We start from the raw sequence: 13,795 nt of genomic DNA on the forward strand, positions 1-13,795 counted from the left end.
AGAATATTGGGGTGTGTTGCCATGCCCTCCTCCAGGGGATCTTCCTGACCCAGGGATCAAACCCAGGTCTCCTGCATCCAGAAGGAGCTCTCCCTTAGTGTTTTTGTGTGTGTGTGTGTGTGTGTGTGTCCAGGCATCCAGAAGGAGCTCTCCCTTAGTGTTTTGTGTGTGTGTGTGTGTCCAGGCATCCAGAAGGATGCAGGCAGATTCTTTATTGTCTGAGTCACCAGGGAAGCCCCCATCTGCAGAATTTTGAATTTTAAGAGGGCCTTAAGTGCTTTAAAAATAGGATGTGTATGACATGTACTATGCTTCTGAGCAACTAGAGAGGGCCACAGTAGCACTGGGGTAAGAGGTCAAACACTGGAGGGCTAACCCCTCAGAGGAGTATGATAGTCCCCAAGGAATGTTATGCCTCATAGGAAGGTGCTCACAGCTGCCAGACTTGTGACAGGTTGACATGTGGCATGTGCAAAGAGAGCTCTGTGTAAGTTGCAGGGTTTGGGGGCCCTCAGGGATACAAAGAAGGTGTTTCAAAGGGCATTGGACAGACTGGGGAGCTGGCTGTGCAAATTTTTTTCTTGGAAACCCAGAATTTTCACTTCTATCAGTACCACCTGTTCTCAGGAGGCTTTACAAAGTTCAGAGCAGCAACGAAAGAACTAAAGTATTTAATTAGGCTCATAAAATATATAAGCCAATCCTTGGACCAGATCATCTGGATATTTCCATTAGAATGAATTTATTTGATCAAGGGAAATGCCCACCTCTTAGTTGCTCCAACAAAATGTTTTAGCTTTTTCCCTTCTACAGTCCATGGTCCAAAGTTAAAGATTTCTCAATTCAACAGCAGTGCAAACATTTTACATAGTTTTTATAAAGGAAATGCTGGGTTTTCAGATGCTGGCAGTGACTGTACTGAAGGTTAGGCATTCATGGGATCTATTTCATTCAAATAATTATTAGCTTTAATGCCCATTTTAAGGCTCTTATGCTTAATAAAAATGGCTACCATAAATAATTCACTACATGGCATTAATATAGCTATTGGCAATTATAATTTGAAATGCTGATACTCCACCCAGGAGCAGTTTATCGCATCGTTCCTACTATAAGCCTCCATGCCTCAGCTTTCTTCTTGGCCAGGGAGAACCAGACCGGTTCAGCCGGCTCCACTGGCTGTGGTAGCATGGCTGGAAGTGTAGCAGACCTGGTTTCTCTTTCCATCGAAGGTACTTGAAGTATCTTCTCATCTTCAAATCCAGCTGGAACCAAACCATAGCAAATAACACATAAGCAGTAAGAAGCCCTGAGATACTGAAGTATGTTTATGGGATGCAATAAACATTTCCCTCCTTTTAGGTTTCCTCTGGTTTCTAAAAGTCAGTGCTATAGGGTGGTATGTGAAAGGAGTAATGTCAATATGGCTAGAACCACAGAGGCCTGGACATTGGAAGGCCTCAGAATAAATACCTGCAGCTGTAACTGCCAATCTTTGAGTTGTTATTATTGGACTGTCTTACACTTTTGAACTGAGATCAGAGCGGAAACATGTTATATGGTATCCGTTCAGTTTTTAAAATTTCAAATAAGGTAATATTGTTTTTGTTTTGCAAATCCCTGATGTTGTATGAAATCACTGTTGATGACTCAGTAGGTCCACCCAGGAAAAGTCTATGCTAAATAACATTATATCAAGACTACCTCGCTATGCCTCAGTTCTACAAGTACCTCCTTCCCTCATCCTGCTTTACGGTTGATTGACTTAGTGGCTTAGAGTCAGCCAGTGGTTCTCAACTCTGGTCACATATTAGAACCATCTAGGGTCTCTTTAAAAATACAAATGCAAATGCTATTTCATGAACTAACTGAATTAGAATCTCCAACAGTGGATCCAAAACCATCTATAATTTTTTAAAAATCACATCAGGTGATTCTAATACGTAGTGAGAGTTGAAAACCACTTGATAGGAGTACTGTGCCCATGAGAAGCTATTTACTTGACCTACTGTGCTGCTATATCATGGCCAGACAGTGGATTCCTAAATTTCTAGTCTAATTTCTTCATGAGATGGACTAAGGAAGAGAACAAAGATGACTCAATATAAACCTATCCTCCCCTCTCCCTGCTCCTTCTAGAAAAAAAAAAAATCCCTCTGACACATAACTCTACTGATGAGACCCCATTCGATTTTATCACAGCACAGTGTTTTTCTCAGCTTTCAACATGCCCCACGTCTCGTATCCCTGCTCAGAATATGGAGGGGTTGAAACAAGCCTTTTAAATAGTTTTTTAAAATTCAATACTATTGGGCATCTATACCGGATTATTTTTCACAGTTTCACTGGGAATGTAGAGGGTGAGAAAGTACCACTTTGCTGTGAACTAGAAAGTGGCTTGGTATTCTCTCTTTTTGAATACCAGCCACAGGAAAGTTCTAGTGCATGATCACAATTTTGTTCCTATACAGATTCCTTGATGGGGTAAAAGACTGAAAGGCCCTCTGAAAGTTACACACTGGACTGACTTATATTAGTCATAATAGTTGGATTTTCCTAAAACAAGCTAATATCTGTATCTAATGGAAGTACCATGAGAGAATCACAAGCTGATTTGGGGGAAGAGACACGTATTGCCTGAGTTTGAAATAGGAAGTTTCACATTCTGTGAGAGCTCTTTTGGGAGTCGAGGGATAGGGTGTTTTTTTGTTTTTGTTTTTTACCTGTTTTGGTAGACTTTGGAGGCTTTGTCGGTGCCATCTTCTCTTGTCTCTTGACATCAGAAGTGAGAACCATTCTTGGTTGGCTTTCACTTACGAGGCCAGTTTTCTTTAATACAAAAATGAAAACAGAGTGATCTTATAAGTCCTGATATGAAAATAGCAAATTACTTACTCAGATCATAGGTGCACGTCCCGTCCTGGGTATTATAAGTTTAACATTAACCAAAAAGAAAGAGAGAGAGATAAGGAAGGAAAGAGCACAGAAAGCACCTAGGTTCAGAATTTAGGATCACAAAATCTAAGCTGGTTCAACTTTATCACCTTTCTGAGCTGGGAGAAAAGGTTATCTAATCATATAAACAGTGTAGTAAACAGGTTAACATGAGAATTACTTAGCCCGACTACAACCTTTTCTCCAGCAGTTTACCAGCACATAACAGAAAGCTAACCGAAATGTGGTGGTTGCAAACAAATCTTATCAATTAATTGGGTTCCATAGATTTCTACACAGCAAAACTTGTTTACATCTTGTGTTCATGCCTAGCATTAGAAAATCATATAACTATAGGTCTTTTCAAAATGGTACAGTTTAAGCTTTTCAAATTAACCTCACCACAACTGATCTAAATTAATTAGTTTACGTATCTTAGTATATTTCCCTCTGACAAAACTTTAACCAAGGTAGACTTTTCTACCTGTATGATCCTGCTCCCATAAAAATAATAATGATGAAATGAAAAGATCTTTAAAGCAAAAAGTGAAAACAGATTTTCACATGATCCTTCAACAAATTCTTTAAGCACTTAAAAGTATAGGAACTTAGACATCTCTTGTTATGTAAACTTCATTGAGTTTTCTTGAGGCAGTTTTATGCAGTGTTGACAAGAGGGGTCCTCATTCTAAAACTTCCAAAGACATTGCAAATGGGACATTAAAAGCAAGATGTCATCCTATCATGTTCTGATCCATTAGCCTAGTTTATCACATAATTTCACTTTTAATCTATAGGGAGGTGCCACACCAAACCAAATCAATATGTGGAAGCCTGAACACCAAACATTACCTTTATTTACATAAAGGTAAATCCTTATGTACTGATAATGGAAAGGTGCCCAGAAATAAAATGTTAAGTGAAAAAAAAATAGTTTAATTTCACTCATAGTTTCTTAAATGCATATACATATTTAGAGGCTAAAATATTTGTAAGAATATATTCAACTCACCCCAGTGGTGACCTTTGGGGTTTTCTTATATCTACTTATGCCTCAACCAATTTGGAGGAATCCTATTCTAGAATATTTAGAACAAGAGTTGATTTATAGAACCTTCTCTATGTATCGCTTTTCACAGATCCTTTAGGAACATAAAGTGGGGGCACCTTTCTATGAGTACAAACCAAGTCTTTCCCCTCAAAAGTCCCTTTGCCTTGATTAATGCACCCAAGGAGGTGGGGAACTGCATGTCTGGCAAAGTTCCTAATACAAGCTTAATCAATTGGCTCCAATCACCTTTTGGAGTGTTTTGGAGGCTGCTCGAGGTCCTACTCCATGTCTGGATTCTTTCATCTCAGCCTTGGCTGCAGCTCTACTCTTGGGTCTTGGTTCTTTGGGAGGAACGTTGGCCCGGAAGCTCCCCTGCTCCTGCTTTATTGCGGTTATCCAAGCTGGCTCTGAGGTGGCATACTCTGACCATCGACCAGGAGCTTTTCCTGAGAAAGGAGTGAAAGAAAGTAGAACTAAAGTGAAGCAGGCTGGGTCTTGAGACTGACTGGGACCTACCCGCAATAATGTCTCAAATGGGATCCTTGTTAACTGCCAAATGAAAATAAACAACAAATAGAGAAGGGCCCCATTCTTTAGTGCCTTCCCCACAACTTTGCAAGGCAGGAATACCTTGAGTAGTTAAGCTGCACTTCAAAGTTTGTCAACTGTCCTCTTACTGGTCCCTTTCCCTCCCTTGTCCATCTCTCTTTCTATCCCCAATTCAGGTAGGCCAATGGTTGCCAAATGGGCCAGAGAAGTTCCTAGGAGGCCAGATGATTAGGCCACTGATGTCATTTCTTTAATCCAAGGAAAATCTTATTGCATCTGTTACTTCATAGTCTCTAATGAAAGTGTGTGGTTATGGATATGGTTATAGGCATGTACAAGACTATGTGATGATAACTCTGAAGGTACAAAGGCTTCGAGAGAGATAAATGCTCAAAAAGTCACCTAGCTCTTGATTCTTAGACATTTCAGGTGAGTTAAGAAGCTGTGGAAGTACAAACATTTACAATAAATTAAGACTTCAAAAAAAAAAAAAAAGACTTCAAGCTGAGAGTCTGAATATAGTGCTCCAGTGAGTTGGCTTCAAAAATAAACATGGAGGACTTCCCTGGAGGTCCAGTGCTTAAGATTCTGTATTTCCACTACAGCAGGTTTGATCTCTGGTGAGGAAACTAAAATCCCACATGGTGAGTAGCAAAAAAAAAATTAAATAAAAAATAAAAAGCTATATGGTGTTGAAGGGAGCATAATACATGTAAAGATATTTTGAGAAAGGCATAAAATCCCATCTGCATGTATATGGGGTAAGGGGAGTGGGGAGATGGTTTCGAGTCCATTACAGAATGTGGACAAATGTCCAAAGGAGACCCCATTGGGAGAGAGAAGACTCCAAGTTAACCATCTCCAAATCTATTCATCTAGAATAGAGCATTATTCTGCCCCTAAATCCCCAAGCCAGCCCTATCAAAGCCACAAGGCAATGGGCAAGGCTAGAACACACTTCTTCCCATTAAAGATTTTGCTTTCTGGTTCTTCTTGCCTCTTGGTACCTGCTGCCCATCTGGGAAGATAAAGACTCACCTGGAATCCTGTAAGCAGGTTGCTTCTTGGCCATCCTTTCAGATTTGGGCCTCCTCTGTTGCTTCTCTGCAAAGTCAGATACTGTGAGGTTTTGCATGGTGTCCCAGGCCCCCTCGGAAGCCCTTCTGATTGGCTGGGCTGTACCTACAGAGGATGAAATTGAGCTTAAGGAGAGTGAAAAAAGCTTGGTAAAATCTTGTTTCTCATCCTTATACTTCTGTGAGGAAGAGGTTCTTCTCGGTCGGACTCCAAAAAGCTTTTCAACATCAGCCCCATTGTTGGATGAATCTGAATGGCTGTTATTTTGATCATCACTCTCAGGAACTTCCTCCTGAGAGGAACTGCTTCCAGAAGTGGGCGCTTGCAAGAAAGGAGCATTGGCCAGCATGAGCTTGGTAGGGCCAGTTGTGATGTTCTTAGTGATGTTCTTAGCTCTCTGAAGAGAGCTTTGGCTGAGTTTCTTGATTTTGCTCAGAGAAGCCAGGTCTCTGGGTAGAGACCAGCAGCTAGGTTCACTCTCCAAAGTGGTTCCTTCAGCAGCAGCCCTCATGGGACTTGGATAAACCTGTTGCTGATGTGCAGGAGCCTGAAAAACTTGTTTGGGAGGCAGATGCTGCTTAGAACTGCTCTGCTTCACAGGTACACTCACTGGGCCTGTTGAGAGCATCAGTGGCTGAAACTTAGCTCCATCTTTGACTTGGCTGGGGAGTTTGCCAGGCAGCCACTCTTCAGAAGTCTTCCATTCTTCAGGAGAGCTCTCAGAAGCTGAGGAGGTTTCTTGCTGGTACTTAGGCTTCCCCAGTGTCTGGGCAAGATGTCTGGGAGGCAGCTGCTCTTTAAAACTGCTCAGCTTCACAGGAGCACTCTCTGAATGGGAGAGGACTTCTTGCAGGCCGTTGGGCTTCCCCAAGCTTGGTAAAAGGCTTTTCATGGGCGCTTGCTTCAAAGAAACGGCTGCCTCAACATCGGTACTCTCCCAGCCTGAGGAAACTTGCTGCTTGACTTTCGGCTTCAATGATTTGGAAGGTAGATTTGAAGATGAAGGATCCATGTGAGTTCCCTCCTCTGTACCAGGCCTCTCTGAAAAGACATGCTGTACCATATACTTCACAAATGACTGAGAAGGACACTTGACAATCACTGATTTCTTAGGTATGACTTCTTTATCAGCCATGCTCTCTAGATGTGAGGACATCTCCAGAACTTTAGACTTTTTAAGCACTTGGGTGAGATTTATGGGAGGCAGCGGCCTTCCAGAAATGCCCACTCTGGCAGCAGCACTCTCAAAACCCAATGATATTTGCTGGACTTTCTGTCTCACAATGGAGTAGGGATGTTTGTCAGGCAGCAGCTCAATAGATGCATCCCCTTCAGTGTTGACACTGTCTGGACCTTCAGAGATTGCTTGTTTGACTTCTGCTCTCATCGAGGCCTGAGTAGTCCTTCTGGGAGGCAGCGGCTCCATGGTAATGCCCCACTTGAAGGCAGCGCTCTCTGGACCTTCAGAGGCTGGTTGCTCAAACATGGGGATCTCCCAGGACTGCTGGATGGTGGATCTGGGAGGCACAGGCACCCCCAGACCGCTCCACTCTGTGGGAGCACTCACAGACTCCAGTGGAATGATCTGTGGCTGGAATTTAGACTTCACCAAGGGCTGGGGAGGTGGCACCTCCACAAAGCTGCCTTCCCCAATAGCAGTGCTCTCCAAGGTTTTCTGGGTTCGAGGATTTGTCAAGGGCTGGGGAAAATATTTGGGGAGCAATTTCTCCATCAGACTGATCTTCTGAGCAACAGAACCCTCCAAACCTGCAAATACACTCTGTTCAGCTTCAGAATAAGTCACAGAGACTTGTTGCTGGGCTAGAGCTCTCATCAGGGGCTGAGAATGATGCTTGGCAAGCAGTGGCTTCATAGAAGTGCTCTTCTCAACCACAGTGCTTTTTGCACACATGGAGTCTTGGTACTCAATTGCTGGCCTCACCGTGGCCTGGTAAGGACATGGGAAAGTCAGCAAGTGTACAGGTGTGGTCTTCTCAACATCGGGGCTCCCTGGATGTGCAGAGCTTTCTTGCTGAGATGCTGGTTTCACTGAAGGGTGAGAAGGATGTCTCGGAGGCAGCACACCCGCAGAAGTCATCGTTTTAAGTGTCATCACTCCTGGATCCAAGGAGACTGGTGGCTCAACTTTTGGCCTCATCAGGCGCTTAGAAGTCACTCTGGGAGGCAGTGGCTCCATGGAAATGCCCCACTCCATGGCTGCACTCTCTGGGCCTGTGGAGGCGGGTTGCTCGAATTTAGGGCTCACCCAGGACTGGAAAGTGTCCCTGGGAGGCACCTGCCACTCAGAAGCACCCTGCACTTCAGGTATGGTCTTTGAAGCCAGGGAGACTTCTTTGGGGTCTTTAGGCTTTGCCACAGCCTGGGCAGAGGATCCCATGGCCTGGGCAGGGGGTCCGGGAGACCCCCTTTCCTTGGTGTCATTGGCACTGTTGTACTTCTCCACATAACTATTTGATCCCGTGGAGACTTTGTCTTCATGCTCCCCCACAGCCTGAGAAGCACATGTGGGAGTCGGCGGCTCATTAGAACCACTCATCTGTCCCAAGGAACCCAATTTTGTGAAGATTTCTTGGCCATCTTTGGACTTGCTCAGGAGCTGGAGAGAGGGTGTGGGAGCCTGGTGCTGCTCGAAATCACTGCCCTCTTTGGAAGTGCTCTTGGAATCAGAGAAGATATCTGTGGCTTTGGACTTCCCCGAGGACTGTGAAGAATGCCTAGGGGCCTGCTGCTGGTCGGGACTGCTCAGCTCCACAGCTGAACCTTTTGATTCTGGGAAGACTTCTTCATTCCTGTGTATCTTGGAAGGTTGGGAAGAATGTCCAGGAGCCAGCTCTTGCTCAGAATCACCGCCCTCCTCTGACATGCTCTTGGAATCTGAGATGATGACTGTAGCTTTTGACTTCCCGAAGGCCCATGAAAGGCTTCTAGGACGTGGTGTCCTAGCACAAAAAGCTCCCTCCACCAAGGCACTCAAGCTCCTGGAGATCCCTACTGTTAAGGCCTGCAGAACCCTTCTGGAAGGCTTTTCTTTGAGGGTCTCTTGAGCAGACATTTTAAACTGGGCACTTTTCACATCAAAGCCAGAAGCTTCTTCCTTTTCAGGCTGGCTCTGAGAAGGCTCCATAAACATCTGATCATCCACTGCCACCGAGAGAGGATCTTGGGGTGTAGATGGCCTTCCTGCCACATGTGATAGAGCAGCCCTGGCTTCTGGCTTGGCTCCAGAAGTCCCATTTTCATGGGATGTTGACAGAGCACCCACCACGGTCTCTTCCATGTCTTCAGGCTTGAGTTGTGATACTGACGCTTTTCTGGTTTCAGAATCTACATCAGCAATTCCCCTTCCTGGGTCATCTTTACCTGACAGCAGCTCCTGAGGAGTAGTGCTTTCTGTCTGTGGTGTTGTGAGCTGCTCCATGACTTGCTTCTCTAAGGACAGTTGCCAGAAATGGTAATCCCTTGTGTCCTTATCAGCAGGTGGGGACCCAGCTCCATCACTTAGGCCAAGCACTCCAGTGGATTGTTTAAAGCTTCTTCCTTTGGATCCACACTCGCTCATTCCTGAAGTACTTGAGCTTTTTTCTCCACGGCGTTTCATGTATGCTGCTGGAAACGGGTAACTCTGAGTCTCAGTAGCATCTGTGTTTATAGCCGGATCCATTGTCTTCTGTTTAGCAGTCTCAATCTTGTTGCTCTGTTCCTGGCTTGAGGCACCTGTACCAAACAGAAGGAATGGAAAAATGTGTTCTTTTGATTTTCTAAAATAAGAATACTCTGCCTTGTCCCAATGGGTACCTATTTGCTATTGAATTCCCTAGTGTGGAGAAGTAGCTACTCAGAAGATAGAGAACGACTAGGTCACTGTTAGCCTTCTGCATTTGGAAATTTTAAAATATAAGTGAAATTCAGTTTCATGAACTGATTCCAAGGTTGGCACATCACCATCATATCAATAGTCTGTTCCACCATTAGAAGTGAGAAACATCAAAAAGCAATTTTTGAACTTGTAACAATTACCTTTTAGGAAACTGACTGGGGCAGGGTGAAAGGAAATTTTACTTCCTCCTTAGTATTTATATTTTCTACTTAATTCTACTTAATTTTAACATGATATACAGGTATTTTTATTTTTTTAAGGTGTCAACAGGGGTTATCTGCAAGGTAGGATTATGCCTTCCCCACTTCTTCTGCTTTCAACTCTATTAAAATGATCTAACATAATATACATGCAAAGAAATTCTTGAAAAGCCTTAACATTTGCACTGATCCACAGACCTCAGGTCAAACACAAGGTTGATCTTCTCTTCCCTAGTAATATTACTATGTGTGTTCAGTCATGTCCTACTCTTTGCAACCCCATGGACTGTAGCCCTCCAGGCCCCTCTGTCCATGGGATTTCCCAGGCAAGAATATTGGAGTGGGTTGCTATACCCTCCTCCAGAGAATCCACGTCTCCTGCACTGGCAGGTGGGTTTTTTCAGTTCAGTTCAGTTCAGTCGCTCAGTCGTGTCTGGCTCTTTGCGACCCCATGGACTGCAGCATGCCAGGCCTCCCTGTCCATCACCAACTCCCGGAGTCCACTCAAACTCATGTCCATTGAGTCGGTGATGCCATCCAGCCATCTCATCCTCTGTCGTCCCCTTCACCTCCCGCCTTCAATCTTTCCCAGCATCAAGGTCTTTTCAAAAGAGTCAGCTCTTTGCATCAGGTGGCCAAAGTATTGTTTTTTTGCCACTCACTTTAATCCCTGGGTAAGAAGGCCTTGGCCACCTCCCCTCCCTCATCATCCACTGGTCTCTAGCTCCATCTAGTGGTTGCACATTTAGAATCTAGAACTGGGCACGGTTGGGGTTGGGGGGTGGAGGGTGCAGGGAGCTGCACTCCAAACCACTCCCATGACATGGAAAATCAATGTATCTGCCCTCCTGGACACCAAGTAAGTTTTATCCTCTGTGTAAAAGGGAGAGCTATTAAAAATAAATATGAAAAGAGGATAAAAAGAAAGTTAAAAGTCACTCACTTAATTTCTTTGTTGTTATATACAAAAGTGTTGTGGTTTTGTTACTCTTCGTGGGAAAATGTTTTTAGAGGTATCCTGACTTTGAACCCACATGTGAAACCCTTTATGGCAAAAATATGAAATAACTATTTGACTTAATTTGTGGAACAGGAATTTTGGTTTTCCAAGTGTTGCTGGAAATTAGATTGTCATCAGCTGGAGCCAATACACGTACACAAACACACAGAGTGATTTTTCACTCCAGTGGTATTTTTTGTTTGGGGGTTTGATAGGTGTTGGTTGCCAAGGGCATCTGCGGCTGTCTAAGCCCTCTTTGTCCATGGATAAGGGAACTGGTCTCACTGTTAACACGAGACCTTTTCTCTCTATTAGAAGAGAAAAGCAACTTTTTAAAAACAGGCTTTTTTTCCACCAATTCTGTTATTGTTGTCTGGTTCTGTTGCTGTGGGGGAAAGCTGAAGGGGAAATCACTGGCTGCCCTCAGATATCTGGGCTCACTGAAGAACTTGGCATGGACATTAGATGTGGAGAGGATTAAACAAACTGACAAACGAATATGCACAAAATGCCTCTCTGGTTGGAAATTCATTTAGGTAAAATAGGAATCCAGGTATGGCCTTTTACCTAACACAAGGGGCAACTATATTAAATGGGCAGTTCAAACGGAGAAACTTGGACCATATTAATATGCATCTTAAATTTTTAGCCCTCAGAAGATCAAGGATAGAGGCCTGGGCAATTCTCCATTACATAGTTCTTGTCACATAGCACTGTGCCATTAAGCTTGAGTATGTGTTTATGGGTGACGGCGAAGATATGCCAACCTGCGCTGTCTTTTTTCGGCTTCTTTTGGTCAGCTTCTTTTGGTTTGGTTGTGCTTTTCTCTTCAGAAGCCACTGGGAGGCTTGGCTCCTCCTGTTTTGGTTTCACCTAGAAGAGGGAAAGACTTTGAATCAGGCTGAAATGCTTTCCACCCACCCCTGCATGGTTGCCAAAGAAAAAAAGCATCAGGAAAAAAAAGTCCTTGCTATCCAAATGGCTGTGTTGGGAACATAACAATACCATTCACAATGGAAATTATTTCAGTAGTATCCATAACCTGGTGATCATTTTACCTACTGGCAGTACTTCATTTAGACTTGAAGTTTCTGGTCTCTGAGTGATATGCTGCAGGGAACTCTTGAAAACACCTCAGAAACCACTGACCCACACTGCAAGGCCATCAATCTGATGATGGGGCTGTGGGGCCTGATAACAATCATGATATACATCTAAAGGCAAACATACAGCTCTATGTTACCACTCAAAGTGCCTTGGTAAACAGACTCAGCTCACAATTATTTACTTTTGAATGGATCAAGTCAGATAGACCTGGGTTCAGATCTCTGCTCCATCATGTGCTCTCCATATGATCTTGGGCAAGTTACTTTCTATATCTCTGTCCACATCTATAAATTAAGAATAAGGGGAACCCTCCTGTGGGACTTGCAGACCTAAGAAATTCCAAAGCAGGGAGCCAGTAGCAGCAGCCTTTCTGTCATAAAGGATCCTGAACACTTTTATTTTCATTTATCCATGTGTCAGGGAGAGAGGCAAAAGGAAGAAGTAGATGCCCTGACCTTGTTAGAGAGTGCTACCCAGGCCTTACCTCAATTAGGCTATGCAGAAAGAAGGGTCTTGCTAAATCTTCCTTCATCAACATTCCCTATATGTCCCGGTTTGTGGTGAAGTGTCCAGGTGATCATGCATATACAGGACTTTATGTATATGGCCTAGTGATTGATCACCCTCTGCTTGACATTGAACCAAGGAGATTCTCTCAGTGCTACTAGAAGGCCTTCCTCCTAGGCCCACCATCCTGCCAGCTGTTCTTTGATCTTATACTTTATTTTCTTACTAAAGCAAAACTGCAATGTTTAAGCTAGGGGCAACATGATGGGGGTGAAAATAGAACTGAACCGGCCCCTCTGGGGCTGCATGAAAAAAAAAAAAGAACTGAACCGGAAGTCAGAAGATGGGGTTCCAGTCCTACTTCTGCCATTACCAGAGTGTATGACCTTGGACATCTATTTGTGCTTTAATGTCCTTCCTGGTAAAATGCCTGTAACTATTAAATCTTTTCATCTCCTCCATCTCTGATTTATAGCCCTTTACTTACCCCAGAGTTACTGAGGCTAAAGACTCAGCCAAGTGAATCTTCCAGCTAACTGACACATTCATTACCAAATTTTAAAAATTCTTTGTTGTTGTCATTCAGTAACTAAGTCATGTCCGACTCTTTGTGACCCCATGGACTGTAGCATGCCAGACCCCTCTGTCATTCACTATCTCCTAGAGTTTGCTCAAACTCATGTTTATTGAGTTGGTGATGCCATCCAACGATCTCATCCTCTGTCACCCCCTTCTCTTGCCCTCAGTCTTTCCCACCATCAGGGTCTTTTCCAATGAGTTGGCTCTTCACATCAGGTGGCCAAAGTATTGGAACTTCAGCTTCAGCATCAGCCTTTCCAATGAATAGTCAGAGTTGATTTCCTTTAGGATTGACTGGTTTGATCTCCTTGCTGTCCAAGAGACTCTCTAGAGTCTTCTCCAGCACATTTCAAAAGCATCAATTCTTTGGTGTTCAGCATTTTTTACGGTTCAACTCTCACATCCATACGTAACTACTGGAAAAAACCTTAGCTTTGACTATATGGACTTTTGTCAGCAAAGTGATGTCTCTGCTTTTTAATACATTGTCTAGGTTTGTCATAGCTTTTCTTCCAAGGAGCTTTCAATTTTAATTTCATGGCTGCAGTCACTCTCCACAGTGATTTTGGAGTCCAGGAAAATAAAATCTGCCACTGTTTCCATTTTTTCCCTATTATTTGCCATGAAGGGAAATGCTGATGGGACTGAATGACATGATCTTAGTTTTTTGAATGTTGAATTTTAAGCCAGCTTTTTCACTCCCCTCTTTCACCTTTGTCAAAGAGGCTGTTTAGTTCCTCTTTGCTTTCTGCCCTTAGCGGGTATCATCTACATATCTGAGGTTGTTGGTATTTCTCCCAGCAACCTTTTTTTTTTAATTTTATTTATCTTTTAATTGAAGGATAATTGCTTTACAGAATTGTGTTGGTTTCTGCCAAACATCAACATGAATC

General features: G+C 43.5%; 1 protein-coding gene across 1 annotated transcript in view; it reads right to left on the bottom strand.

Moving 5' to 3' along the window:
- Positions 1–224: 224 nt before the first annotated feature.
- KIAA1210 (KIAA1210 ortholog) overlaps positions 225–13,795 on the bottom strand; it is a 46,003-nt gene continuing 32,432 nt past the window's right edge. Inside the window, 6 exon segments of the mRNA XM_040266616.1 lie at positions 225–1,265; positions 2,724–2,829; positions 4,232–4,431; positions 5,573–9,346; positions 11,477–11,582; positions 11,772–11,879. Of these exon segments, the coding sequence (XP_040122550.1) occupies positions 1,093–1,265; positions 2,724–2,829; positions 4,232–4,431; positions 5,573–9,346; positions 11,477–11,582; positions 11,772–11,879 (4,467 nt within the window). The 3' untranslated portion in view covers positions 225–1,092.

This window comes from Oryx dammah, unplaced genomic scaffold (genome assembly GCF_014754425.2).
Source record: "Oryx dammah isolate SB20612 unplaced genomic scaffold, SCBI_Odam_1.1 HiC_scaffold_23, whole genome shotgun sequence".
NCBI lineage: Eukaryota > Metazoa > Chordata > Mammalia > Artiodactyla > Bovidae > Oryx > Oryx dammah.